General features: G+C 46.4%; 1 protein-coding gene across 1 annotated transcript; it reads left to right on the forward strand.

The window, feature by feature from the left end:
• The first annotated feature begins 2,647 nt into the window (after window positions 1–2,647).
• Window positions 2,648–22,144, forward strand: LOC142310438 (oocyte zinc finger protein XlCOF8.4-like). Its single transcript, XM_075347963.1, has 6 exons — window positions 2,648–2,705; window positions 11,547–11,696; window positions 11,826–12,005; window positions 12,088–12,247; window positions 12,423–12,554; window positions 20,808–22,144. Exons 2-6 carry the CDS (start codon window positions 11,619–11,621, stop codon window positions 21,884–21,886), a joined length of 1,629 nt encoding a protein of 542 aa, XP_075204078.1. The 5' UTR covers window positions 2,648–2,705; window positions 11,547–11,618; the 3' UTR covers window positions 21,887–22,144.
• Window positions 22,145–24,704: the final 2,560 nt, after the last annotated feature.

The raw sequence follows: 24,704 nt of genomic DNA on the forward strand, positions 1-24,704 counted from the left end.
GTCACGTGAGCCCCAAGAGACCTGGTGCCAGTACGGCAGATGAGTGTACAGAGTTTTTAGGGGGACTACTTTCTTTAAAAGGGGTTGTCCAAGTAGTGGACAACCCCATTAAGTTTAATGGCTGTTGACTGAACAAATCTGTATTTATATTATATCCTAAAACATTTATTGTTTTGGAGTGATAATTGATTTCTCTCCGTTAGCAAGCCAGCCTAGTTCTCAGTAATCATAATGTCCAAGAGCCATAACTTTATTTTTCCATTACATACAGCAGGGAAAACAAGTATTTGATACACTGCTGATCTTGTAAGTTTCCCACCTACACAGAATGGAGAGGTCTGTAATTTTCATCGTACGTACACTTCGACTGTCACAGACAGAACTCCCCTAAAAAATCCAGAAAATTGTATGATTTTTAAATAATTAATTTGCATTTTATTGCATGAAATAAGTATTTGATCACCAACCAGCAAGAGTTCTGCCTCTCACAGACCTGTTATATATTCTTTAAGAAGCCCTCCTACTGCATCATTACCTGTATTAATAGCATCTGTTTGAACATGTTACCTGTGTAAAAGACACCTGTCCACACACTCAATCAATCAATCACGTTCCAACCTCTCCACCATGGCCAAGACCAAATACGTACCTAAGCACACCAGGGACAAAATTGTAGACCAGCACAAGCTGGGTTGGGCTACAGGATAATGGGCAAGAAGCTTGGTGAGAAGGCAACAACTGTTGGTGCGATTATTAAAAAATGGAAGAAACACAAGATGACTGTCAATCTTACTTGGTCCATGCCAGATCTTGCCTTGTTGGGTAAGGATGATTCTGAGAAAGGTTAGGAATCAGCTCAGAACTACATTGGCTGACCTGGTCAATGACCTGAAGAGAGCTGGGACCACAGGCTCAAAGATTACAGTAAAAACACATTATGCTATCATGGATTAAAATCCTGCAGGGCATGTAAGGTTCCCCTGCTCACGCGAGCACATGTCCAGGCCTGTTTGAAGTTCGGCAATGATCATCCAGAGGAGTCATGGGAGTTGTCATGTGGTCAGATGAGACCAAGATAGAGCTTTTTTGTATCAACTCCACTTGCCGAGTTTGGAGGAAGAAAAAGGTTGAGTACAACCCTAAGGGCGGCTTTGCACGTTGCAACATCGCACGTGCGATGTCGGTGGGGTCAAATCGAAAGTGACGCACTTCCAGCGTCACTTTTGAGATCGTAGTGTGTAAATGCTAGATGATATGATTAACGAGCGAAAAAGCGTCGTTATCGTATCATCGTTGCAGGCTCCGACTTTTTCACAATTATGGTGCAGCGACAGGTACGATGTAGTTCCTCGCTCCTGCGGCTGCACACATCGCTGTGTATAAAGCCGCAGGAGCGAGGACCATCACCTTACCTGCTGCCGGCTGCTGTGCGGAAGGAGGAGGTGGGCGGGATGTTTACATCTTGCTCATCTCCGCCCCTCCGCCGCTATTGGCCGCCTGCCGTGTGACGTCGCTATGATGCCGCATGACCCACCCCCTTAGGAAGGAGGCGGGTCGCCGGCCAGAGCGACGGTCGCAGGGCAGGTGAGTGCATGTGAAGCTGCCGTAGCGATAATTTTCGCTACGCCAGATATCACAAGATATCGTACCTGCGACGGGGGCGGGGACTATTGCGTGCGACATCGCAGCATCGGCTTGCGATGTCGCAACGTGCAAAGCCCGCCCAAGAACATAGTCCCAATCGTGAAGCTTTGGGGTGGATTCATCATACTTTGGGGGTGCTTTTCTGCAAAGGGGACAGACGACTGCACTGTATAGAAGGGAGGATGGATGGGGTTATGTATTCGAGATTTTGGCCAACAACCTCCTCCCTTCAGTAAGAGCATTGAAGATGTGTCATGGCTGAGTTTTCCAGCATGACAGCCCAGGTCCCCCGTCTGGTCTAGTGGGCTCACTCCTGCTTACTGCCTCAACAACACCAACCGCTGAGAGCATTACAGATACACCCTGATTCACACACATCCTCTGAGCACAGCTCCGCTCCGCATCGTCGTACACATAAGGTTCCACTCCATACTACTTGTGGCTCCGGTCTGTAAACATTGTACACACGGCTCCGCTGCGGACATGTCGTGTACACACGGCTCCACTCCGTACACCTCGTATACACACGGCTCCGCTTTGTACACCTCGTACACACACGGCTCCGTACACCTCGTACACACACGGTTCCGCCCCGTACACCTCGTACACACACGGCTCCACTCCTTACGCCTCATACACACACAGCTCTGCTCCGGACACCTCGTACACACACGGCTCCGCTCCGTACACCTCGTACACACACGGCTCCGCTCCGTACACCTCGTACACACACGGCTCTGCTCCGGACACCTCGTACACACACGGCTCCGCTCCGTACACCTCGTACACACACGGCTCCACTCCTTACGCCTCATACACACATGGCTCTGCTCTGCACACCTCGTACACACACGGCTCTGCTACATCCACACTGTACATCTCTCCTGACCCCACACATAACCTTCCCCTCATCCAGCCCCATGACACCCAGCACAGCAGAGTCCTGCATACACTGAGGAGCTGATCATGTGACCCCTGACTCCTCCCCTCCATGTGACATCATCACAGGTCCTGTAAGCACAGAGCAGCCATATATCTAGTGTGCGGCTCTGCAGGAGGAGGTATGTGGAGATTCCCCATTACTGGGCGCTGGGGGCAATAACACTTAGGTTATGTTCACACGACGTTTTTGCACGGTTTTTGCCTTCGTTCTATGCAAATCCTTTGCCTTGGTTTTATGCAGATCCATGCTAATAAAACTCTGCCTTCACAGTACCAGCAATAAGTCATCTTCAAAATGGGAAGGCACCCGGCCCTGATGGGTATAGTGGGAGTTCTATAAGGCAATCAACGAACAAGTTTCCTCGGTATTGATTACTTACTATAACCACATTTTGACAACTGGAGATATTCCAGATTAAGATATTCCAGATTATTCCAGACTCATTGGATTAAGAGTAACTTGGATTGAGAGCATTTTGCAAGACAAGCAAAGCTTTTTAAATTTGTTTAACTTGGTTTAAGAGCAATGCTTTGCAATAAGAGCAAATATTCACTGCACACTTCCGGTTCTGTCCTTTCACCACGCCCTGACCTGCTCTGGAGGTAACTTTCTGTCCATATGTACTGTATACTGTACACAGTATACCATTATACAGTACAGTATATACTATATAGCATGTCTATCATTTTGCATTTGTGGATACAGTATTGTACTCTTTTTAGGCTAACCAGTGCAGCCAGCACATTGCTTATACTGTACCTCTCGCACACCAACGATTCTATTGTAAGCTAACCTGCAGTTTAATTTGCTTTTTATGCTTTTACTGCACTGTACAGTATTTTGTATTAGTGTACTGTAATAGTTTTATATGAATACAGTACATTATTTTGTATTACTGTAATAAGTTTGTATAAATACAGTAAATATCTTTGGATTGTGGAACAAATTGCGTCTTAATTATTCCCTATGGGAAAATTCGCTTTGATATAAGAGTAAGCCTATGTGCGCACTGAGCGTTTTTGCACGTTTTGCGGGTTCGTTTTTGGGCTCAAAACCGCATGACTTTGCTTCCCCAGCAAAGTCTATGACTTTTCATTTTTGCTGTCTGCTCACAACTTTTTTTTTTAGCTGCGTTTTTGAGCTAAAAAAAAAAAATGGACATGTCAATTCTTTCCTGCGTTTTATTGCGTTTTTCACCCATGCAATTCATTGGAAAAACGCAGCGAAACGCAGTGATCAAAAACGCAGCGAAAAGGGACTTTGTGCATCTACGTTGCCTCCCGTTTCTAAACGAGGCTGCATACATTTTTGTATGGTGGTCGGATTGTTGGTCACCCAGTGGGCATCATCTCCAAAGCAAAGCTATTACATGGGTGATGATTGTCTGACCTGAAGTGTGTAATCAAAGGAATTATTATGCAAGTAGAAAAGTGTTGTATTACTTATTACCTCCAAGATTTGAGTTATTCTACTGTATATCATATGTTGCCTATCCTATAACTTGTAAACATGTTCTTTATTCGAATCAAATATGATTTACACAAAAACGCAGCGAAAAATGCACCAAAACGCGGTAAAAACGCATGCGTTTTTTACCGGTGCATTTTTCCGCTCGTGCGTTTTTTTGTGTTTCTGCAGCGAAAAAGGCACAAAAACGCAGCGTCGAAAAAAACGCTGTGTGCGCACATAGCCTAACTTGGTTTAAGAGCACACTACAGGAACCAATAATGCTCGTAATCCAAGGTTCCACTGTAATTCCAAAGCAGGGTAAAGACCCCTTGGAGGCTGGTTCCTACAGGCCCATTTCACTTAGACCAAAAGATTATGTCCAAAATAATGGCTGACCGCTTAGCAATGGTGCTCCCTCAATTCGTGTAGCCTGATCAGGTGGGGTTTGTTAGAATAACTGAATAATAAATAACAGAATAACTGAAGTTAAAAACCTAAGAAAAGTCTTGACAGTGTTGGATGAGATAGGATGACAGCATTCAGGAGATAGACGAGCCCTCCTAACCCTGGATGCAGAGAAAGCATTTGATAGCGTAAGGTGGGAATGGTTGGGGGCGACGTTGGACTTGTTCAATTTAAAAGGCAAGTTTAGAACATTTTTGGACGGGTCTACAATAGTCCTAGAGCTAAAGTACATACACCAGGATTCCTCTCTTATCCTTTTCACTTGCACAAGGGAACCATACAGAGATGTCCAATGACGCCATTGCTATTCAACCTGGCCATGGAAACCTTGCTAGATATATGGAGGAGTCAGATCTATTTGATGGAATCAGAGTAGACAAAGGTAAAGTTAAGATTGCTCTTTTTGCGGATGATGTCATACTTTTATATGTCAAGACCATTAGAAAAGCTGAGGATCATCTTTTGACTTTATTCAGAAATTCGGGGAATATTTATGCTAGAGGATTAACATAAACAAAAGCAAACCTCAAGAATTAGGAGACAAAATACCTCAGGAGCAATGCGGGAAGCTGGGTCTGGAACTACTTGTCTCAAAGTCATACAGAACGTATTTGGGGATAAAGATAGGAAGGAGACCAGACCAACTCTATTCAACTAACTACACCCCCCTGATAGGTAAAATATTGGGGGAACTACAACGGTGGCATCACTTACAAGTAATGTGCAGACCATTAGATAGTATATCCCATTCCAGCTTTTGTCACATGAAAGCACTGCACTGTAAAGTAGACTGAGAGGAGAGTGAAATTACCGTACATCTGGGCATGAGTGGCCCCGCCATCACCAGTGTCCTGCCCTTCTCAGTTAGTACGATTCCAGTCTTCAGAATGGAAGGATCAAAGCTAAAACATCAACATAAGAATATGCATGCTGCAGAGAGATCAGCTTATAGGAGAAGGGTAGTTAACAGAAGAATATTAAGGAAGAGGTAGTTAGGAATAGTTAGAACATACGAAAGGGGCTCATAATAGTAGTAGAAAACTCCTTTAATATAATTGGTGCCTTCACTGTAGAAAGCCGGAGCCTGGTTATTCTTTATTAACCATTAGAAGTTTCCAGCAATGAGCTGTTTGGGCATAGGGACGGGACTGTTGGTAGGGTACTTCATCTCTGCCATGGACCCTCAGCTGCCTCTAGTGTAAGTATCTTCTTGCTGTTTAAAGTTCAGTGTCGGCGCCATTCTTTGGCAGATCGATCTGGTTGCAGGCGTCAGTAATATTTACATAGAAATAATACTTCACACTCTTTACAGGCATACAATAGTGAGAAGACAGAAATTTTTCAATGCAAAAATAAGGTGAAATTTATTTGAGGATAGAATGGCGACAATTGAAATATTTGACGTTTTGGTCCTCCTGGACCTTGGTCACAAAAATCGCTAATTTTGCATTTGTCAGTAACCACATGAAAAATAGAATTTCTGCTTGTCCCTTCTTGTGTATGATCACCAAAGTTAGACCAGGGCACGGATTGAATGAAAGGAGCAAAAAAAACAGTAGAAAAGAGGTGGAATTTCACCATCCCAATTGCGCACTTAGTCATCCTGCTTTCTGCATATGCTGATCCTCTGGAGCTATGGCTGTGTGTGGAGTCAGTGTTGGCGCATGTGTAGTGCCACAGAGCAGGCATTTAACCTACTCATTGTCGGGCCATCAACTGTCATCATCACTGGCGGCCTAGCCCGGATCCGTTGCCACGACGCGTACATTAGATGGCTGGGGATAGGACGATGGGGGCAGTAGTGAGGCGAATGTTGTGATGCCACCTGTGGTATGCGGCCAGGGAATGAGCCGCTGCTGCTGTCGTTGTCCTCCTGGGCACATGGTAGTAGCAGCAATGGATGGTATTGCTCCCCACAGGCGAATCGGACCCTGGGGAAGATGATGATGGGAATAGTTATGGCGGCGCGGAGCCGCAGTCCTGGTAATAAAGAGTCAGAGTCTATGGCTGCAGTTCCAGGTTGTTTACTCTCTTTTAGTGCTGTGCTGCTCACCCGGGTAATAACAGTCACTTGCTATGATGGGCTCCGTCGAACCCAGACCCATTAGAGATCAGTCCAGTTTGAGTGTTCGGTGGGATTCCTCCTTGTAACACCTGTCTGTGGATCACCTGGCTTGAAGCTACATGGGGACCCGGGTTTTTCTGAGATGTACTCTTGTCCCTATATGCAGGTGCCACGGTTCCAATATGGGGTCCGGCTTGATGCGAGACCCAGGATCCTATATAGCACTGTGCTGTCGGGCGCTGTGTGGTCAGGGAAGCTTGAAACTTTCCCCGTCCAGGCAGATTCTGGAAAACCAACGTGAAGTATGATCTTCCCTAGGGTCCTGCCCTCCGTGGCGTCGATTCCGTGGGGAGCAGGTTCACTCTCCCCACGGCAATCGTGTGAACTTCTCCCTTTTCCCACCCGATCACCTGTAGATGCGACTGCTCCCTTCCTCTCCTGCTGGAGAACTCCTTAACTGTTGTGTTGGCTCCTGACTCCCCCTGCTGGCAGCACCTCCCCCCCTCCCAGGTCCTGAACTAGTGGGACTGGGGCTCCTGTTGAGGGCATCCTGTAAATGCCTCTCTGTCGGCGACCCCTTTATTACCCTACCCTAGCCCAGTCCCCAGTGGGAACAGGGCAACCTGGTGTGTATTTGTGTGAAATGTGGTGAAACCGGGACTGACCTCTTCAGGATCCGGGTTTAGCATTACACCCAATTTGGGTGCAATACTCTGTGGCGACTGAAGCCTCAGGGGCGCCACACTTGCATACATTAATCTCCCGGCTGCCTTAAGGAAAGTGGTGCCTTGGTGGTGCACATGCAGATTAGGATCTTGGCTCATCTGTTGCTGTAGCCATATCCTAGTGCCCTTGTATTGACTGCTAGATATTGGAGATCAGTTGCCACGTCGGATTGTAATATCCTGCCCACCCTGCTAGATTTTAGTTTAAGGACTGTTGTTGCACATTCCTTGGCAACTGATTACCGGGTGGCGCCCCAAATCTTCCTTTTGTTGCGTTAACATTGCAAACTCTAAGGCACCAAATCTATGTCTGGTGTTCTCTTTTCCCAGTCCCAGTAAAGATCTTTTTTGGATTCTTCACTGGTCCAATGTCCCTGCCTTCTCTGTCACATACCGAGCACGTATTCCTCAACTTTTTCAAGGTTACGATCATGTTTCACACCTTAGTTCTTGTTTTTAGAAGTCCACGCTCAGGATGTGTACTCATTGACCTTTTATCATTTAAACAGTGTTTATCTGCTCTCTTGCCATCACCTCAGCACTCCTTTCTGCCTCCTCGGTGCCCCTTTATGCCCTCAGGCAGCCTCTTTGGCGCTTCTTTCTGTCCTCAGGCCAACACCTTGGCACTCATCAGCACTGATCTCCTCTCTTCCCTCAGGCTGTCTCCTCTGTTCTGATTTCTGCCCTTAGGCCATCTCCTCTGTGCTCCTCTTTGCTCGCAGGCCATCTCATCTGTGCTCCTCTTTGCTCTCAGGCCATCTCCTCACTGCTCCAGTCTGCCCTCAGGCCGTCTCCTCGCTGCTCCTGTTTGCCTCAGGCCGTCTCCTCGCTGCTCCTCTCTGCCCTCAGGCCGTCCCCTCGCTGCTCTTCTCTGCCCTCAGGCCGTCTCCTCGCTGCTCTTCTCTGCCCTCAGGCCGTCTCCTCGCTGCTCTTCTCTGCCCTCAGGCCGTCTCCTCGCTGCTCTTCTCTGCCCTCAGGCCGTCTCCTCGCTGCTCCTCTCTGCCCTCAGGCCGTCTCCTCGGCGCTCCTCTCTGCCCTCAGGCCGTCTCCTCGGCGCTCCTCTCTGCCCTCAGGCCGTCACCTCGGTGCTCCTCTCTGCCCTCAGGCCGTCTCCTCGGCGCTCCTCTCTGCCCTCAGGCCGTCTCCTCGGCGCTCCTCTCTGCCCTCAGGCCGTCTCCTCGGCGCTCCTCTCTGCCCTCAGGCCGTCTCCTCGGCGCTCCTCTCTGCCCTCAGGCCGTCTCCTCGCTGCTCCTCTCTGCCCTCAGGCCGTCTCCTCGGCGCTCCTCTCTGCCCTCAGGCCGTCTCCTCGGCGCTCCTCTCTGCCCTCAGGCCGTCTCCTCGGCGCTCCTCTCTGCCCTCAGGCCGTCTCCTCGGCGCTCCTCTCTGCCCTCAGGCCGTCTCCTCGGCGCTCCTCTCTGCCCTCAGGCCGTCTCCTCGGCGCTCCTCTCTGCCCTCAGGCCGTCTCCTCGGCGCTCCTCTCTGCCCTCAGGCCGTCTCCTCGGCGCTCCTCTCTGCCCTCAGGCCGTCTCCTCGGCGCTCCTCTCTGCCTTCAGGCCGTCTCCTCGGCGCTCCTCTCTGCCCTCAGGCCGTCTCCTCGGCGCTCCTCTCTGCCCTCAGGCCGTCTCCTCGGCGCTCCTCTCTGCCCTCAGGCCGTCTCCTCGGCGCTCCTCTCTGCCCTCAGGCCGTCTCCTCGGCGCTCCTCTCTGCCCTCAGGCCGTCTCCTCGGCGCTCCTCTCTGCCCTCAGGCCGTCTCCTCGGCGCTCCTCTCTGCCCTCAGGCCGTCTCCTCGGCGCTCCTCTCTGCCCTCAGGCCGTCACCTCGGCGCTCCTCTCTGCCCTCAGGCCGTCTCCTCGGCGCTCCTCTCTGCCCTCAGGCCGTCTCCTCGGCGCTCCTCTCTGCCCTCAGGCCGTCTCCTCGGCGCTCCTCTCTGCCCTCAGGCCGTCTCCTCGGCGCTCCTCTCTGCCCTCAGGCCGTCTCCTCGGCATTCCTGTTTGCTCTCAAGCCGTTTCAGTGTTTCTCTGCTCTCATCGGCAGCTCAACATTCATTTCTGAACTTCCTGTCCTATGCTTCCGCAATTTCCAGTCAGCAGCACCAGTATTTGCTTCTTCCAGTGCTTTTCTGGTAAGACATGAGGCAGGTGAGGGATTAGGACAGGTGAGCATACACTGTGTTCCAAATTATTATGCAAAAAGAGTTTAGGAGTGATAAGGTCAGACATTTTTTGTTTGTCATTGAAGCTCATTGATGGTGATGTGTGTCAGGGCTCTTTATATCACTGAAAGCAATTGCAGATACCTGTGCAAATTAGTTTGGAAGGTGTGTTCAAATAAAGGCAAGACTACTTAAGAAGGCTGTTCCACATTATTAAGCAGCCTACATTTTTTGACAAAATGGGAAAGAAAAAGGATGTGTCGGCTACTGAGAAGCAACAAATTGTGGAGTATTTAGGTCAAGGCATGACTACAATCAACATTGCCAAGACACTTCATCGTGATCATCGCACAATCAAGAAGTATGTAGCTGATTCACAGCAAACACGTGTGCGTGCTGATAAGGAGTAATTGAGGACTCTTTCCAACAGGCAATTGCGTCAGGTTAAAAGAGCAGCTGCTAAAATGCCTTGTCATAGCAGCAGACACGTTTTTGAAGCAGCTGGTGCTTCCAACGTCACCCGAACAACAAGATGCAGGGTCCTTCAGAGGTTTGCAGCTGTGTGTAAGCCATCCTGTCGACCACCTCTATCCACTGCACACAAGCAGAAACTACTCCAGTGGGCCAAACAATACATGAAGACTGACTTCCAAACTGTTTTTTTCACCGATGAGTGCCGTGCAAAGCTCGATGGTCCAGATGGATGGAGTGGAGGATGGCTGGTTGATGGAGACCCCATAAAAACACGTCTAAGGCGCCAACAAGGCGGAGGTGGAGTAATGTTTTGGGCTGGAATCATGGGGAGAGAGATTATCGGCCCCTTTAGGATCCCACAAGGGGTAAAGATGAACTCCATAATCTATGTGGAGTTTCTAAAACAGCATTTCCTGCCATGGGTCAGGAGGAAGACCGTGCATTCCGCAGCAAGATCATTTTAATGCATGATAATGCTGCAAATAACACATTTGCATCTCTGGCTGCTATGGGCATAAAAGAGGACAAACTTATGGTGTGGTCACCATGTTCCCCTGACCTCAACCCCATTGGGAACCTCTGGAGCATCATCAAAAGGAGTGTCTATGATGGCGGAAGGCAGTTCACATCTAAGCAACAGCTCTGGGAGGGTATTCTGTCCACATGCAAAACAATTGAAGCACAAACCATCTAAAAACTGACAAATTCAATGGATGAGAGAGTTCAGAAGCTTCTTACAAACAAGAAGTACTATGTGCAAATGTAACATCACCTAGAATAAGTTTTGACTTGAAAACTGTTTGATTTCATTTTGTAATAAGCTGATAATGCTTATAATTTCACAACTGACCATTTTGTTTTTCAAAATAAAAATAAAAAGGTTGAAAACTCTGCTGTGCATAATAATTTGGAACATGCATTTTGAGTGTTTATTATTTTTAAAAATATACTGTTTTCATAGGCAGTTTGATCAAAAACATTACAATTATACTCGAATATTAGATGACTGGAAAATAACAATGACTGCAATTCATTAAGTTAATTTAGGAAAATATGAAAAAATATATTTTTTGCATAATAATTTGGAACACATTGTAATGTTTTATTATTTGTCAAGTCCTTCAATAACTCTTATTATTTAGGTTCTGGAGAGAGTAATAAATGTATTATCGTAATAATTGGGACACTTTCAATTTTGACTTTTTTTTTTTTGGACCAAATTGAATCTATCGGAAAAAAATTTCATGAGACTTGCTCTTCTCCAAAGTGAACGAATAAGGCTATGTTGACGTTGCATTTCAGCCTACCATCATTGGCTTCGCCAGGGTTTACGTTTCAAAGCCCTGGAAGTTTTAACTGACGGAGCAATTAACTTTAATAATTTTATCTCTCGGACATAGTTTTTGCCAATATCCGCATATTTCAGTCAGGCACCACAAAGCAGTCAACTACGATAGATTCCAATTGCCTTCTTCAATTTTTTATTACATTACTGCAAATAAGTCAATTGTTATACCAGTGATGCCAGTATGTTTAATGTGTGACTATTCCGACCCATGATGGTCTAATGTATTATTCTAACATGTCATTCCTTAGGATTTTACATCAACTCATCTTCTCTCCATTCAGGTCCCTACAAAATCGGATCCTCTCAGTGGAGATCTTCTCTATAAGATAATTTTGCTGATTGACCCATCAAGGATGAATAAAGACATGAAAAAAATAGCGAAGAGGATATTACACCTCACCCTAGAGATCCTCTTCCGTCTTACTGGAGAGGTGAGAGATTCTGATGACGTCACATTACATCATTCTTATCTATGGGAATAACAGATGGAGAGAACTGGAGCGGTGAGGACTCTGGAAATGTCTGTAGTGAGATTTATTAATGTGTCTCTCCATAACCAGGATTACACAGTAGTGAAGAAGACCTCTAGTGAGCCCTGTCAGGACCCTGTGTCTGAGGGACGGGGAAGACCCCTGAGCCCAATCACGGGGCCTCCACCTCACCCCCTGATACATGAGGACATCAGTGACCAGAAGATCCTAGAACTCACCTACAAGATGATTGAGCTGCTGTCTGGAGAGGTGACACTGTTGGGAATACTGGGACATTATACAGTAATGCTATGAAGGGATCGGGGGATGATAGTATCATTGTATGTGTCAGGTTCCTATAAGGCGTCAGGATGTCGCTGTCTATTTCTCCATGGAGGAATGGGAGTATCTAGAAGGACACAAAGATCTATACAAAGACGTCATGATGGAGGATCCCGCTATGATGGAGGATCCAGTCATGATGGAGGTTACCCAGCTCCTCACATCACCAGGTAACAGGAATAAATAAACTTCTTTAATAATAATTGCTGCGGTGAAGCTAAGTTGATGTAATTTTCACTCACCCATATTCTGTATGTAGTGAGTCTGTAAATATGATCATATCATTTTTCTCAGCCATTTTGCAGGCTATTGGAATGGCTATAATAATAGTTTTTATTTCTATAGGGCCAACATGTTCTTCAGCACTTTACAATTCAGAGGAGACATATACAGACGATATCAGAGTAACACATAATTCAACAGATACCAAGAGGAGTGAGGTTCCTGCTCGCAATCTTGCAATCTATGAGGAAATAGGTAAGACACGAAAGTAAAATGGTAAAACGTGTGGTCCAGTCATCAAGATAATAAATAGTGTATTCAAATAATTCTGCATGAACTGTTCACTAGCACTGTGCTATTAACTGCATGGACTGTGCGTAAACAGAAGATATGAGGGACCAAATTATGAGGACATGATTAGATTAATTAGGTGTAATGCCCATACCGGTGTCTCCTCGCTGTCCTGTCCCTCTCCTCCAGCGGGGATGTCGGTATAGGTGTTACATCAGGTATAATAGTGGGACAGTGTAAAAAATGCATGTTTATAACTGGGATTACTGTGAATTAATCAAATTGTCTGGAGTAGTGCATTCCAAAGAATTAGGGCAGCATGAGAGAAGTCTTGCAAATAGCAGTGGAAGGTTCAGATTATTAAAGGGGTGGTTCACCCATTTTTTTTTTTCCCCAATGATTCTCACTTACCATTGTCTGCATCTTCTGCATTGGCTTCTGTTTCCATTTCTGGCACTGAGCGGCGATATCCTGCACGCTCAGTGCCAGTCACATGACTCCCTGGAGCTGTGGCCGCCTGCATCCTCTGACGTCCCGGCATTTCCGGGCTCTCAAACAAGACTGGTACGTCACAGGATGCCGGCGCCACTCACAGTGATTGACTGGGCTGTGGGCGGTGACTACCGCACATCACAGCCCAGTATCGAGGGGAGGATCCGGAGGACACCAGTGTGTGGAGCGGTGAAGGCAGAGCGCGCGCTTACCAGCATTCAGCTGTGGGAGGTATGGGCTCCAGTGTGGAGTACAGGGGGGGTTTCCTCCACTGAAATCCCCCCTGTCACGCAAGTATGTGATCACACTGTCCACCCGCCCGCTGTGCTCAGCTGTCAGGAGAGCGGGCGGTGTCGGCAGTGTGATCATATACTCCCCCCAGCAGCACAGGTGACCGGACGCTGCATGGGACCAATCTGCTCCACTCTGTCACCTGCACAACAAGTCCCAGAGTGGAGACAGTGACATGTAGCATCCGGTCACCTGCACAACAAGTCCCAGAATGGAGACAGTGACATGCTCTGCTCTGACACATAGTGTGCTGCATGTCACTGTCTCCATTCTGGGACTTGTTGTGCAGGTGACCGGATGCTACATGTCAATAACTGTCTCCACTCTGTGATTTCTGCTGCATAGTACCAACTGTATACACTCTCACCTGCAGAACAAGTACCACAGTGGAGACAGTTAGTGACATAGCATCCGGTCACCTGCACAACAAGTCCCAGAGTGGATACAGTGACATGCAGCACACTATGTGTCAGAGCAGAGCATGTCACCAACTTGCTCTGCTCTGTCACCTGCGATGCTGCATGTCACCAACTAAGGGTAAGTTCACACAGTGCGTTTTTCGTGGCGTTTTTGTGCATTTTTATGGTGCGTTTTTACTCAGAAAACTGCATGACTTTGCTTCCCGAGTAAAGTCTATGCCATTGTGCGCACTAGGCGTTTTTTGCGGCGTTTTTTACCACATTTTTGTGCTGAAAACGCAGTGACATTGCTTCCCCAGCAATGTCTATGGGTTTTCAGAAGTGCTGTCCGCAGACAGCGTTTTTTTGTAGCTGCGTTTTTGTGTTGACCACAAAAATGTAGCATGTCAATTATTTCTGCGTTTTTCACTGCGTTTTTCACCCATTGAGTTCAATGAGATGTTCAACAACGCAATGAAAAACGCATATAGCTGCGTTTCTATGACTAAAAACGCAGCTATAAACGCAAGGGGTGGGTACTACAGTGACGTGTACAGGAAGAGGATTCCTTCTGTTGGTAAACACAGAAGCATGAATCCTCCCGGTACCGTCACCGCTGCGTCCACAACCCGCCCGGTGCCATGTCAGCTCCGTGCGGCGCCATGTCTGGGCGGGAGGTGGAGGCAGCGGCGAAAACCAAAGTGAACAGTAGAAAAAAAAAAATGTCATACTCACCTGTCTGCAGGGTCACGGTGCCATGTCCGCTCCCAGCCCCTGTCTCGGTACCGCCGCTCTGGCTGTGTGCAGTCTCCCCGGGGCACGTACGAAGCTTGCAGGACCTGGCGGTGGATCAGCTCATCGATTCTCGCGGTGTTGCCGACTTTTTTGCGCCCGGCCGGCTATCAGCTGCTCCTGCCATCAGGGGACTTCATCAGCTGATTACCGGCAGCTCCTGCAGCGATGGGACAGGATCATACTCCTGTCCAATCGATCGCTGCAGGAGCTGCCGGTAATCAGCACATAAGTGAGTATGTATTTATTTATTTTTTTTTTCGACTGATGCATCAGCTGATTGTATAATCGGCTTTTATACAATCAGCTGATGTGTGATGTGATTCACATAGTTTAACCTGACACATCATCTGATCGCTTTGCCTTCCAGCAAACCGATCAGATGATATTGGATCCGGATTGGACGGCGCGGGACCCTAACCCAGGATTACTGCGGAGGGGGGTTTATTTCAATAAAGATGGAGTCACTAATTGTGTTGTGTTTTATTTCTAATAAAAATATTTTTCTGTGTGTTGTGTTTTTTTTTTATCATTACTAGAAATTCATGGTGGCCATGTCTAATATTGGCGTGACACCATGAATTTCGGGCTTAGGGCTAGCTGATAATATACAGCTAGCCCTAACTCCATTATTACCCGGCTAGCCACCCGGCATCAGGGCAGCTGGAAGAGTTGGATACAGTGCCAGAAGATGGCGCTTCTATGAAAGCGCCATTTTCTGGGGTGGCTGCGGACTGCAATTCGCAGTGGGGGTGCCCAGAAAGCTTGGGCACCCTTCACTGTGGATTCCAATCCCCAGCTGCCTAGTTGTACCCGGCTGGACACCAAAATTAGGCGAAGCTCACGTCATTTTTTTTTTAAAATTATTTCATGAAATTCATGAAATAATTAAAAAAAAAGGGGCTTCTCTATATTTTTGGTTCCCAGCCGGGTACAAATAGGCAGCTGGGGGTTGGGGGTAGCCCGTACCTGCCTGCTGTACCCGGCTAGCATACAAAAATATGGCGAAGCCCACGTCATTTTTTTTTTCTTTTTTGGCAAAAAACTGCATACAGTCCGGGATGGAGTATGCTGAGCCTTGTAGTTCTGCAGCTGCTGTCTTCTCTCCTGCTTACACTAGTGAATGGAGGATGCTGAGCCTTGTAGTTCTGCAGCTGCTGTCTGCTCTCCTGCATACACTAGTGAATGGAGGAGAGCAGACAGCAGCTGCAGAACTACAAGGCTCAGCATCCTCCATTCACTAGTGTATGCAGGAGAGCAGACAGAAGCTGCAGAACTACAAGGCTCAGCATCCTCCATCCAGGACTGTATGCAGTTTTTTTACCCAAAAAGAAAAAAAAAATGACATGGGCTTCGCCATATTTTTGTATGCTAGCCGGGTACAGCAGGCAGGTACGGGCTGCCCCCAACCCCCAGCTGCCTATTTATACCCGGCTGGGAACCAAAAATATAGAGAAGCCCTTTTTTTTTTTTTTAATTATTTCATGAATTTCATGAAATAAAAAAAAAAAAAATGACGTGAGCTTCGCCTAATTTTGGTGTCCAGCCGGGTACAACTAGGCAGCTGGGGATTGGAATCCACAGTGAAGGGTGCCCAAGCTTTCTGGGCACCCCCACTGCGAATTGCAGTCCGCAGCCACCCCAGAAAATGGCGCTTTCATAGAAGCACCATCTTCTGGCGCTGTATCCAACTCTTCCAGCTGCCCTGATGCCGGGTGGCTAGCCGGGTAATAATGGAGTTAGGGCTAGCTGTATATTATCAGCTAGCCCTAAGCCCGAAATTCATGGTGTGACGCCAATATTAGACATGGCCACCATGAATTTCTAGTAATGATAAAAAAAAAAAAAACACAACACACAGAAAAATATTTTTATTAGAAATAAAACACAACACAATTAGTGACTCCATCTTTATTGAAATAAACCCCCCTCCGCAGTAATCCTGGGTTAGGGTCCCGCGCCGTCCAATCCGGATCCAATATCATCTGATCGGTTTGCTGGAAGGCAAAGCGATCAGATGATGTGTCACTACATGAATCACATCACACTTCAGCTGATTGTATAAAAGCCGATTATACAATCAGCTGATGCATCAGTGCAAAAAAAAAAAAAATAAATAAATCCTCACGTCTGTGCTGATTACCGGCAGCTCCTGCAGCGGAGTCTGATCCTGGCCCATCACTGCAGGAGCGCCCGGTAATCAGCTGATGAAGTCTCCTGACGGCAGGATCAGCTGATAGCCGGCCGGGCGCGAAAAAGCCGGCGACACCACGAGAATCGATCAGCTGATGCGTCAGGTGACTGCATCAGGTGATCCACCGCCAGGTCCTGCAAGCTTCGTACGTGCCCCGGGGAGACTGCACACAGCCAGAGCGGCGGTACCGAGACAGGGGCTGGAAGCAGGCATGGCACCCGGACCCTGCAGACAGGTGAGTATGACATACACACACACATACACACTCACTCACACACTGTATATATACACACATACACTGTATATACGCGCACACATACACATACACTGAATATACGCGCACACACACTTTCTTCCCCTGGCTGTGTAGAGCTGCTGCTGTCTCTGTGTAATTGATCTCAGTGCACATCCACAGGGAAGAGGCAGGGAGGAGGGTTTGGGTGGGAGCAGAGTGGGTGTATTAGACACAATGGGTGTGTTAGATAAGCCAGACACCGCCCTAGAGCCACAAAGAATTCTGGGACTTGTAGGAACTGAACACAGGAAGTCAGAGGAGAGATTAACCCCATCAGAGCTGGAGCCAGCAATGAGCATGTGCTGCTAGTGCACAATGAAAGGTAATTTTGCTGAAAAAACATAATAGATGTGTTGAGGGGCACATATTAGCAAGATTTATCAGAAAAAAAAAAAAATCAGTTTTGGTAACTGGACAACTTCTTTAAGGTTGTTAGTCTTAAGGGGGCTTTACACGCTGCGACATCGCTAATGCGGAGTCGTTGGGGTCACGGAATTAGTGACGCACATCCGGCCGCATTAGCGATGCCGTTGCGTGTGACACAGATAAGCGATTTTGCATCGTTGCAAAAACGTGCAAAATCGCTAATCGGCGACATGGGGGTCCATTCTTAAAAATCGTTACTGCAGCAGTAACGAAGTTGTTCCTCGTTCCTGCGGCAGCACACATCGCTGCGTGTGACGCCGCAGGAACGAGGAAGCTCTCCTTACCTGCCTCCCGGCCACAATGCGGAAGGAAGGAGGTGGGCGGGATGTTACGTCCCGCTCATCTCCGCCCCTCCGCTGCTATTGGGCGGCGGTTCAGTGACGCTTCAGTGACGTCACTGTGACGCCGCACGGACCGCCCCCTTAGAAAGGAGGCGGTTCGCCGGTCACAGCGACGTCGCCGGACAGGTAAGTATGTGTGACGGCTCTGGGCGATGTTGTGCGGCACGGGCAGCGATTTGCCCGTGTCGCGCAACAGATGGGGGCGGGTACCCACACTAGCGATATCGGGACTGATATTGCAGTGTGTAAAGTAGCCTTTAGGCAATTCGTGAAACAGAGAAGGCGGTAGACAAAGACGAGAGAGGAGATGTAGGGAGGTGCAGAACTGTGTAGAGCTTAATGGGTGAGAGTAATAACGTAAGGGGAAATAAGATATATTTAGCAGCGCAATTCTGGCTGACAGATGTTCAGATGTTTTTTTAAGTAATGAGTGTATAATGGCAAATTTGAAGCCAGATAGCAAGATACCGGATGAAAGGGAAAGATTAAATATTTTAGCTAGGTGGGTGGTGACAGCCAGAGAGAGGGACTGGAAGAGGTGACAGGCAGTGGCGTAACTAGAGTTCAATGGGCCCCATTGCAAAAGTTGGAACTGGACCCCCCCCACATGTTGGCCAGCTCTAAAGCCTATGAAGACATACAAGTTGTGCTCCTCCAACATTATGTAGTAATGTCCACTATCCGGTTCTAATGTACCCCAGCTTGGGCTCCTTCCTGGTATATATTTCCCCTATCCTGGTATATATGTCCACCTATTGGTATATACTGTCCCCCTTCTTTGCCCATCCTGGGATATACTGTCCCATCCTGGTATATACTGTCCCCCTCCAGGGCCCATCCTAGTATATACTGTCTTCTTCCTGGTATAAACTGCCTCCCTCCTGGAATATACTCTCTCCCTCCTGGTATTTACTGTCCCACTCCAGGGGCCCTCCTGCTATATACTGTTTCTCTCCTGGTAAATATTGTCCCGCTCCTGGGGCCCTTCTGGTATATACTATCCCTCTCCTGGTAAATATGCTTCTGTTTTAACACAAAAAAACCCCATTGTACTTCCCCCACCCTGGCTCCCATGTCATGCGGCGTCCTCCTGTATAGCTAGTGATCAGAAGCCGCAAGCTTTCATTGGCGTCCGTGTTGTGGCAATGCATGACTTCATTGTCATGCGCCGCCCTCAGTCACCTGGACTGTGATAAATGCTACTGGCTTCTGTTTGGCCAGCAGTGTGTATTTCGGCTTGATCTACACTCTCGGACCCACATCCAGCTGGGGCCGACGGGCCCACTGGACCCCCGATCGCAGTCGTGATCCCTACAACTGCGATTGTTCTGACCCTGGTGAGAGGGAATAATCTGGTGCAGGTTGTAAGGCGAAAGGAAGCGAGGAGCTAGGTAACTTCTTCTGTGACTGGTTCAAGACAGTAAGTTAGGTTGATGAAATGCAGGAAAGACAAGAATGCATGATATTAGAGAATTGGGAGAAAATTTCCTGTCAGATATGATCTAATTTTTTAAATTAAAATCATTGGCCAGATTATGAGATCTGAGGTGGTAATTGGGGCCTGCACTATAGGACTCAGGAGACAGTGAAAAGTGTCAGTGTCATGGTTTAATGTCACAGCATAAAGAAGTATGTGATAGTATGTACAGTAGTGATGAGCGAGTACTACCATGCTCGGTACTCGTAATGAACAATTGGATGCTCTGATGGGCGCAAGTCGAGTATAATGGAAGTCAATGGGGGTCTTGAGTAGTTTGGATTAGCAATGCAGTTTTTTATGGATTTTGGATAATAATCAAGGCATTCATACTTTTGTTTCACACAGTGACATGGCCGTTTTTTCTGCAGGCAGCACAGGTGTCATACAGACTGCACACTGATGTGATCCATGTGACACGTACCAGAGAAAACACCTGTCCCTTAAAAAAAATAAACTAATAATAATTTTTATACTTATCTGTCTCCGGCGCTTCCGGGTCCCACTCATTATGCTCATGCATATTCACTGCACTGACCATGGACCCGGGAGTAACAGCAGCACCGGAGACAGGTAAGTATACAAGTTCATGCTGTTCGTGTGCTGTCTGGGTTACATGTGGATCGGGTACAGCATAGGGGGGAGGTGAGGAAAGGCAAATGGGGTAGCCCACAAGTAACATAAAAAATAAAAAAAACAAAACACAAATGAAGATACGGTGTTGCTGCCTTTGCTATCCTGGATTGGATCTTAGTCTAGTGGCCTAACCTCATGATCTACCAGGTTGTTTTCAAATTGAGGCTACGTTCACAGAACCACATTTAGAAACTGAAAGACCAAATTTGGGAGGAAAATGAGGGGTACGTCTTATAATCCGAATGTAGCTTACTGGGAAGTGGAGAATGGGCGCTGTGTTGGCTGCGGGCGCTGTGCTGGCTGTGTGGAGCAGGGCAGTGTGGTGGGTGGCCCAGATTCTCTAGGAGCAGTGCGGGCTTCACATAATGGTGCCTGGAGTCAGCGCATGTGCACATGGAGCTCTTGGCTCAAGATCTTATCTGCGCAAGCGCCCCCTCCGGACCATTTATTTCCCAGTAGCGAACTTAAGGGAAATAGCGCCCGAAGGTTGTGCGTGCGCAGATGAGATCTCGGCTTGTCATTGAGCCAAGAGCTCATTCTGTGCACGAGCCAACTGCGGGCACCATTTCTTTGAAGCCTGCACTGCCGACAGAGCATCTGGGACACCCGCCGCAGCGCCTGCATGGACCTACTCCAGCACCGCCCCGCCTCTTGTGACCATGCTCCACCACCGCTACTGCCTCCTTTCCGGTAGGACACCATCGGAGTATAAGACAGACCCCCTTTTATACTTATTTTTTTCGCAACATGTGGGGTGCGTCTTATAATCCGGTGCGTCTTGTACAACGAAAAATACGGTAACTGTTATAAAATACTAATATATTTAAATTTATATAACCAAAATTAAAAGAAAATCTTAATTTTATTTTTGGTAGGTGAACCTATCAGAACCACAAAAAAACATGAGATATCTACAAATTTTACAGCGGATGACCGTGGTATCACACAGAATACACATGAACAGCCTTTCATTGTCCCATCGATACCCTTAGTACCTCACAGTGTATATAAAGTATGTTACCCTGTCCAACTGCTCTTCGTTCCTGATTCATTACAGACCGTTAAGCAAATTCAAATTGAAAGTAAGGATGATGAACATCAAAGGATTGAAATGGGAGAGACTTCATATTCATTTTCTCAAAATAGGATATTTGTTCCAGACAGAAGTTCTGTTGTTATAAATGAGAAAGTGGAGAAATCCTTTTCATGTTCCGAATGTGGGAAATGTTTTAAACAGAGATCAGATCTTGCTAACCATAAGAGAGTTCACACAGGGGAAAAGCCATATTCATGTTCAGAATGTGAGAAATCTTTCAACCAAAAGACACATCTTAATAGACACCAGAAATGTCACACAGGGGTGAAGCCATATTCATGCTTTAAATGTGGGATAAGTTTTGTTCAGAAATCAGAACTTGAATCACATGAGAGAAGGCACACAGGGGAGAGACCATTTTCATGTTCAGAATGTGGGAAATGTTTTAAACATAGATCAGATCTTGCTAGCCATCAGAGAATTCACACAGGGGAAAAGCCATATTCCTGTTCAGAATGTGAGAAATCTTTCAAGCAAAAGACACATCTTAATAGACACCAGAAACATCACACAGGGGTAAAGCCATATTCCTGCTTTAAATGTGGGATATGTTTTGTTCAGAAATCAGATCTTAAATCACATGAGCGAAAGCACACAGGGGAGAAACCATTTTCATGTTCTGAATGTGGAAAATGTTTTTCCGCAAAATCAACTCTTAATGTACATCTGAGAGGTCACACAGGGGTGAAGCCGTATTCATGCTGTATATGTGGGGAATGTTTTGTTCATAAATCATTACTTAAACTACATGAGAGAAGGCACAGAGGGGAGAAACCATATTCATGTTCAGAATGTGGCAAATCTTTTATTGCAAAATCAGCTCTTAATAAGCATCTGAGAGTTCACATAAGGAAGTAGCCATTACCTTTTTGCCACTTTACTTGTCAATAACACAAATGTGTAATAAAGCATACAGCAATTATAGTCAAGTAACATGCCATACATTAGAATGGGAGAGAAATTTCAAACCCTAAATAATGAATTAAAAATGATTTGCAATTACCAATAAATGTTTTTATTCTAAAATATAAATTGCACCCAAAAAACACCTATAAATCAGCCAGGTGTCTAGTCTTATTAACATTTGTATATATGACTGCATTTGAAACTTCTGTTTGCCGATCATTAATAAACGTTTGTGGAATAACTTTGGTCTATCTTAATTTTTACATGCATGCCCCAGGCTGACTGGCTCTGGTAATCAATACAACTTAGAAATTGTCTGAATTTTATTTATTGGGATTCACACGGAGACCCTGTTTTAGGCGCTCAGCGTAAAGCACAGGATAAATGTGAACTGATGATTATTACGATTTTCAGGAGGTTTAATGAGCCAAGAATAGTCCTTATTTTTATTTTTGTGTGGTTCATCAAGACTGCTTTATTTTTAATTGTTGCACTATGCATTGAATATTTATTTTAGTACTATTTTTGGGTTAATAACATTTTTTATCACTTTTTTTCAGATGCAAAATGAAAAAAATAGTAATTCAGACATTTATTTTTATTTTATTTTGCATCTTTCAAAATAAGACAGCTTTATTCTTCGAATCTGTAAAATTACAGCTATACCAGATTTATACATTTTTTTATGCTTTGCTACTTTTACACATTAAAAATAATATTTTTCAAAAACAAATTTGTTTTTCCATTGCCATATTCTGAGAGCTGTAACCTTTTATTGTTATTTTTTGCCAAATAAGCCAGATTAGGGCTTTTTTTGTAAAACTATTTGACATTTCATTTCTACAATTTTTTTTTACATGTCTTTTTAGCACTTTTTATAAAATGCTTGTGTGTCAGTTTGATGCGTCGATACCAATTATGTGAACGTTGCTTATTTTCGTTTTAATGCAAATTCTGCATTTTTAGTGGCAAAACATTTCTTTGTGATTTGAGTGCGTTTCTTTTCCTGTGTTTTTGAACTTTTTTTTACGTATTTTAACTTTTTTTTTACTTTTCCACTTTGTCCCACGCAGGAACATGGATATTTGTTACTTTGTTGGTCTCATGCATTGCAGTTCTCATGTATTGCAGTGCCTTAAACCTGTCAGTGTCTCACTGACTCTGACTGTTAGGCACTGTTCTAACAGGTCACCATATCTTGAGGTCATCAGATGGTCTCAGGGTGCTATGGCAACTATCGCCACAAGCGATTACAATCTTGAAGGGCCAATAGTGTTAAAAGGGGTGTTTTAACCCGCTAGATCTTGCTGTCGCGATTGACTCGGCATGAAGGAAACCAGTGCCGCCCCCCCGCTAGTGATGTCACTGGTCTCTGTCAGATATTGACGCCACTCTGTTGCCAGCTGATTATTACTGATCTGAGTCGACAGCAGAGTGGACGCTGTCATTGTGCAAATCTCACAGTTTGCAGGAAATGACGAGCACCGTAAATGAACAGTAAATGGAACCAGAGGTTCCTTGTCAGTTTCCTATTCTATATTTGCCAGCTATGCAATTCCTGAAATCTGATGAGGCCTGGCATATTAAAGAAAGTGACCACTATTTGGACAACCTCTTCTTAAAAAAGTAATCTCTCTGTGGGGCGTGGCTTGCTAATGGCCGGGTAAGAAGCACGAGTCTGAAGCTCTCCGTGGTATCCCCGGATCACGCCGCTATTAATAGCCCACTCGATGCCAGGAACATATGAGCAGACCCCAGAGACCCTCTGGAGCAGGCACATCTGAAAAACAAATCCCGGTACACATGGAACGCTTCCTAAATCAAAGCTCCACACTCCTCATGCCGCAGCCTGCCAGGTCAGTGAAAACTAAGATGGCGTCGGCCGACTACGCTGGAGGGACACCGAAGTCGGAGCAGAGCAAACCTACTAGAGCACAATCAGAGGGGGCCCGGGGAGAAAACAAAGAGATGGGAGAAGAAATGATCCTCTCAGAGATAAGCAAACATCTACAATCACTCCCCACTAAAGATGACCTGGAGAGCTGCATTAGCAGGCTGGAGGCTGCACACAGGAAGGAACTGCAGACCCTGACCACTGCTTTTACTGCAAGAGTGGATGAGACTTAAAAATCACAAGATGCAATGGTGAGTGAACTCCAAGCTCACAGAAAGATCATCCTTAGTAATTCCAGCAAATTAAAGGAATTGGCAGGAGGTTTGGAAGACCTCGAAAATCGCGATCGACATAATAACATACACATTAGAGGTCTACCTGAAGCAGTGAGCAATGCTGAACTCAACCAGACTGCACAGAATCTCTTCAGGCAGTTACTAGGGTAAGAAGACTCATACACAGTGGAGCTGGACAGCATACATCGTGCACTTGGGCCTAGATCGACTTCAGATTCCAGGCCCCGTGATGTCATTTGTCGCATCCATTTTTTTTTTTTAAATAAAGGAGGCGATTATGCAGGCGGCTCGTGGGAAAGGTCCGATCTCCTTTATGGACGCCCAGATAATCATCCTTTCTGACCTGGCTAGACGCACATTATTACAAAGGAGAGCTCTGAGGCCCCTCTTACTCCAACTCAAAGAAAGAGACATTCCATACACATGGGGGTTCCCATTCCAGCTGACAGCCAGTAAAGGAGGAAAGTCTGCTAGTTTTCGTTCCCTAGGAGATCTTGCTAACTTCCTTGGAACATTTGAAATCCCAATGGTGGACCTGCCGGAGTGGCCGTCTACTCCAAGATCAGCTGTTTCTCCGCCA

Source organism: Anomaloglossus baeobatrachus, chromosome 5 (genome assembly GCF_048569485.1).
Source record: "Anomaloglossus baeobatrachus isolate aAnoBae1 chromosome 5, aAnoBae1.hap1, whole genome shotgun sequence".
Classification (NCBI taxonomy): domain Eukaryota; kingdom Metazoa; phylum Chordata; class Amphibia; order Anura; family Aromobatidae; genus Anomaloglossus; species Anomaloglossus baeobatrachus.

Excerpts from the sequence above, each read along its gene's own strand:
- LOC142310438 (XM_075347963.1), top strand. The coding sequence starts at position 11,619 with ATGAATAAAGACATGAAAAAAATAGCGAAGAGGATATTACACCTCACC. Across the intron at positions 11,697-11,825 it reads TCTTCCGTCTTACTGGAGAG|GATTACACAGTAGTGAAGAA; the intron begins GTGAGAGATTCT and ends CTCCATAACCAG. Across the intron at positions 12,248-12,422 it reads CCAGCTCCTCACATCACCAG|GGCCAACATGTTCTTCAGCA; the intron begins GTAACAGGAATA and ends TTATTTCTATAG.